At 54.4% G+C, this 3,421-nt stretch overlaps 1 protein-coding gene across 12 annotated transcripts in view; it reads left to right on the top strand.

The window, feature by feature from the left end:
• SAMD11 (sterile alpha motif domain containing 11) overlaps positions 1-3,421 on the top strand; it is a 114,309-nt gene that overhangs the window by 2,767 nt on the left and 108,121 nt on the right. For 8 of the 12 annotated variants that reach the window (XM_027658102.1, XM_027658098.1, XM_027658099.1 and 5 more), the window contains one exon: positions 338-429. In XM_027658102.1, coding sequence (XP_027513903.1) covers positions 338-429 — 92 coding nt within the window. Of the gene's footprint in view, positions 1-44; positions 103-337; positions 430-3,421 lie in introns of those variants that run through there. The other 4 variants (XM_027658103.1, XM_027658110.1, XM_027658109.1 and 1 more) reach the window with 2 other exon arrangements.

The following is a 3,421-nucleotide window of genomic DNA, read 5'->3' as shown; positions in this document are numbered from 1 at the left end:
CGGCTCTGCCCTGGGTGTGCGGGAGCTCCTCCTGCCGCGGCTCTGCCGGGCTGCGGGAGCGCTGGCACCAAGGACAGGCAGCGGCTGCCGAGGGCTGCGCCGGTGCTTCCTTCCCTCCGCGGGTACCTGCGGGGGAGAAAGTTGGATGAAGCGGCAGGCGGGGGTGGGTGCTGGTAGGCAGGAGAGGGGAGGGGTGTGTATAGGGAAGCAGACGCGTGCACCCCCCCCCCCCCATTCCCCCCTTTCCCTATTCCCCCCTTTCCCTAAATACTTTCCTTTTATAAACGCGCTGATCCTTTTTCTTCTTCTTCTGCTTTTTCTTCTCCTCTGCATATAGGGAAAAGTTTGAAGACTCTTATGTCCAAAGGAATCTTACAGGTACATCCTCCAATCTGTGATTGCCCTGGGTGTCGAATTTCGTCTCCAGTGGTAAGATTATTGTTAAACTATGTGCTTTAGCTAAGACATCTTCCCTCTCCTCTGCCTCCTTCCCTTTAAAAAAAAAAAATCCCTTTGCTTCTGTGATCATGAAACCGTGATCTCTGAGGGTCATCGAGTCTGCCAGAGCCCTGCTTGCACTGTGAGGGTTCCTGCAGTCTAGGGAGAGGCGAGCAGGAGAGGAGTTTGGAAGCAGAGCAGATGGGAAGAGCAGGGTTTGACCTAAAGGAAGCAGCACACGGTGCGATTTTTTTTGGTTTTCAGGGGGAGCTGTCTGTGCGCAAAGGCAAATCGTTCAGGAGCCTCTTCCTTATTCCCACCCCTTCATTTTTGTGTATTGTGCAGAGGTGTAAAAATGGCTAAATAAAGCAAAAAGGAATTGTAATTGCACCCACGTGTCAGAGTCAGGACAGCCACAGTTTACAAACCATCAGTGAATTTGGTTAGATGAACTTAATGAGGAACAAGCTCATCTTAAATGCTTACAACTTGAACTATATTCATGTCACAGGTCACAGTTATGGCTTTTAGAGATCTTTTCTTCCCAACTTTTGAGTTCCTTGTGTATTCTGCTGTCTTGCCTTTATCCTCAGACTTTCAAAATCTTTCATCAACATTTTCATGGAAAAGATGTTGATGCTATAAATAAAAAGCTACTGAAATCATAGTAAAGTAAGGCTTTAAAACAGTTCATCATGTATGAAAATAACCATAAAGTACAATAACATGTAACCGGGAGGGCGAAGCTGTTGGTTTGGTGAACTAAAGCAGGTCTCAAGAACAACACTGTCAGTAGCACTGTGGAAACAGATACAGCTGGAAATTTTCATACTTTTACCCACTGAAATCAACCTTTTTTTAAAATTTTTTTATTGCTTCTTTGGCGTCAAGTCTCTGTCCACACGCAGTGTTTTTATGGTTTGGCACGACAGATAGAATTGTGAGTTTGTATCGTTCCTGGGTAATATCTCTGTGTATGCATGGTTATATCCACATTCCCATGGGAAGGGGCTCAGAACAATAATCAGAGCCACATAAATTAAATGTGAAGGTGTCTTGCCTGTGCGTTGTGCAGCAGCAGGTCTGTGCCACTGCCCATCGGGCTCACGGGGACTGGTTCTGCTGCACCATTGCCGTGGTGTTTTAAACCAAATGAACTGAAACCTGGCTCTTGCGAGTTCCTCTGGGTTGATGGGGCAAGGTGTGTGCTGTGGTGGGATCAGCCTCCTCCAGCTTGGAGCTTGGCATGTGCTTTGGTTCCCAATCGTGCGGATCAGAGCCAACAATCGGCGGACCAAAGGGATGTGCCACAGTTGTGGTGGTGTTGAGAAGTGTCTGGCCAGGTGACACTGTCTGCTGGTCACTTTTTGAGTACCAAGTTGCATTAGTTGGTAGCCCAAAGGCCATACTACGCTTTCCTAGAAGCAGCATTTTTAATAGTTGTGCAGGGATCCGTGCATTTCCCGATGGGAAGGCAGCTCTGCATGGAAGAAGTGTCTGGTAGACTTTTAGAACTGAATTTGAGAAGTTCAGATAGAGGAAAAAAGAGGTTGGTGTAGTTTTGGGAAAGGAGAAATAAATCTTAATGGACTTGCCTCCCACTGCTTCCCCAGCTGGAAGGGGGTTTTGATGTCAGAATTTGCACAGCAAGGCCAAACCCCAGTGAGGACTTTCATCAGAACTCTTTTTTGTCAGTGCTCGCTGCCCTTTCTGTGCTGTAATTAGAACACGTTATCTGACCAAAGGACAGTTCCACATATTGAACCTGAAATCTTTTGCTAATGCCTTGTTGTAGCTACGTGCACTACACATTCCAGTCACACAAGGAGGAGGATTAAAAATCGGGCACAGTTTCCCTTTCCCCATTTAGTGATCACCCAGTCAAGCACCGCTGAGATCAAAGGGCTGATTCTCCTCCAGTGCAGAAATCCTTTATATTTTATAGGGTCGGTCAGTTGAGATTTGCAATGCCTGGTCCTTGTGCTGCTGTGTTATCCCATGGGAGTGTGGAGCTGGGGAGCTGATCCTGCCTGCAGCCGGTTCCACTGATCAGTCCCTGGACAGCGGGAATAGGCCAGGAAAACTCGAGCCCTGCCTTTGGAAAAGGGGCAAGCCCGGCTGCTTGCAGGCATCTGCCCCTCTCCCCGTCTGCTCACCGCAGGCAGCAAAGGGAGCGCTCCAAGGGCTGAGCCCGGCTCTTCCTTTGGGAAAGGTGACATCCAGTGTGTCCCAGCCAGGCGGGAATAGCAGGGGCTCTTAATCACCGCATCGATGGCTCAAGCCTGGCTCTCTGTCTAAGGCTGAGAGGAGAGAGGAGCTGTCTGTCCGTAAAGGGAAACCGCGTCGTGCCCCAACCCCGCACTGGCAGGAGCCGAGCCGGGCACGGCTCCCCCCGAGGGCTGAGCTGCTCCCCCCGAGGGCTGAGCTCCTCCCCCGCTGCGCGGGGTCCCCGCAGGGCAGCCGAGCGCGGTACCCCCCCCATCCCTCCCCGGGGCTGGCGCCGCGTCCCCCCCGCCCGTGCCCGCGCCCCGGCCGCGGTGCCGGCGGTGCCGGGGGAGCGGCGCCCGCCCCCCGCCGCCCCGTCGCAGCTCGTTTGCTGCCGCAGCTGCAGACAGGGGCCGGCGCCGGGCCCCGCTCCGCCACCGACCGCCGGTTTCCTGCGAGGCTCAGGGGAGAGAGGAGGGGGGGGGGAGAGAGAGCGGCCGCGTCGCGCCGGCCGCCCTGGCGCCTCCTCCCCCCGGGCCGCGGCCGCCCCCGCGCCGGCATCCATCAATCAGCGGGGGGAAGGCGAGGGGGAGGAGGGGAGGGATGCAGGAGGGCCCCGCAGGGTCGCGCCGAGCCGTGGGGGATGCGGGGAGAGCACCCGCGGGAGTGCGGGAGGATGGGGAGGGCATCCCCTGCGCGCTGGGAGGATGGAAGGGCAGAGGCGTCCTTGCGGTCACACGGCGATGGGGGAAGCAGTGTCTGCCCCTGGGGCTTTGTG

This window comes from Corapipo altera, unplaced genomic scaffold (assembly GCF_003945725.1).
Source record: "Corapipo altera isolate COAL_440 unplaced genomic scaffold, ASM394572v1 301, whole genome shotgun sequence".
Taxonomy (NCBI): domain Eukaryota; kingdom Metazoa; phylum Chordata; class Aves; order Passeriformes; family Pipridae; genus Corapipo; species Corapipo altera.
This window is presented reverse-complemented; position numbering and strand designations above follow the sequence as displayed.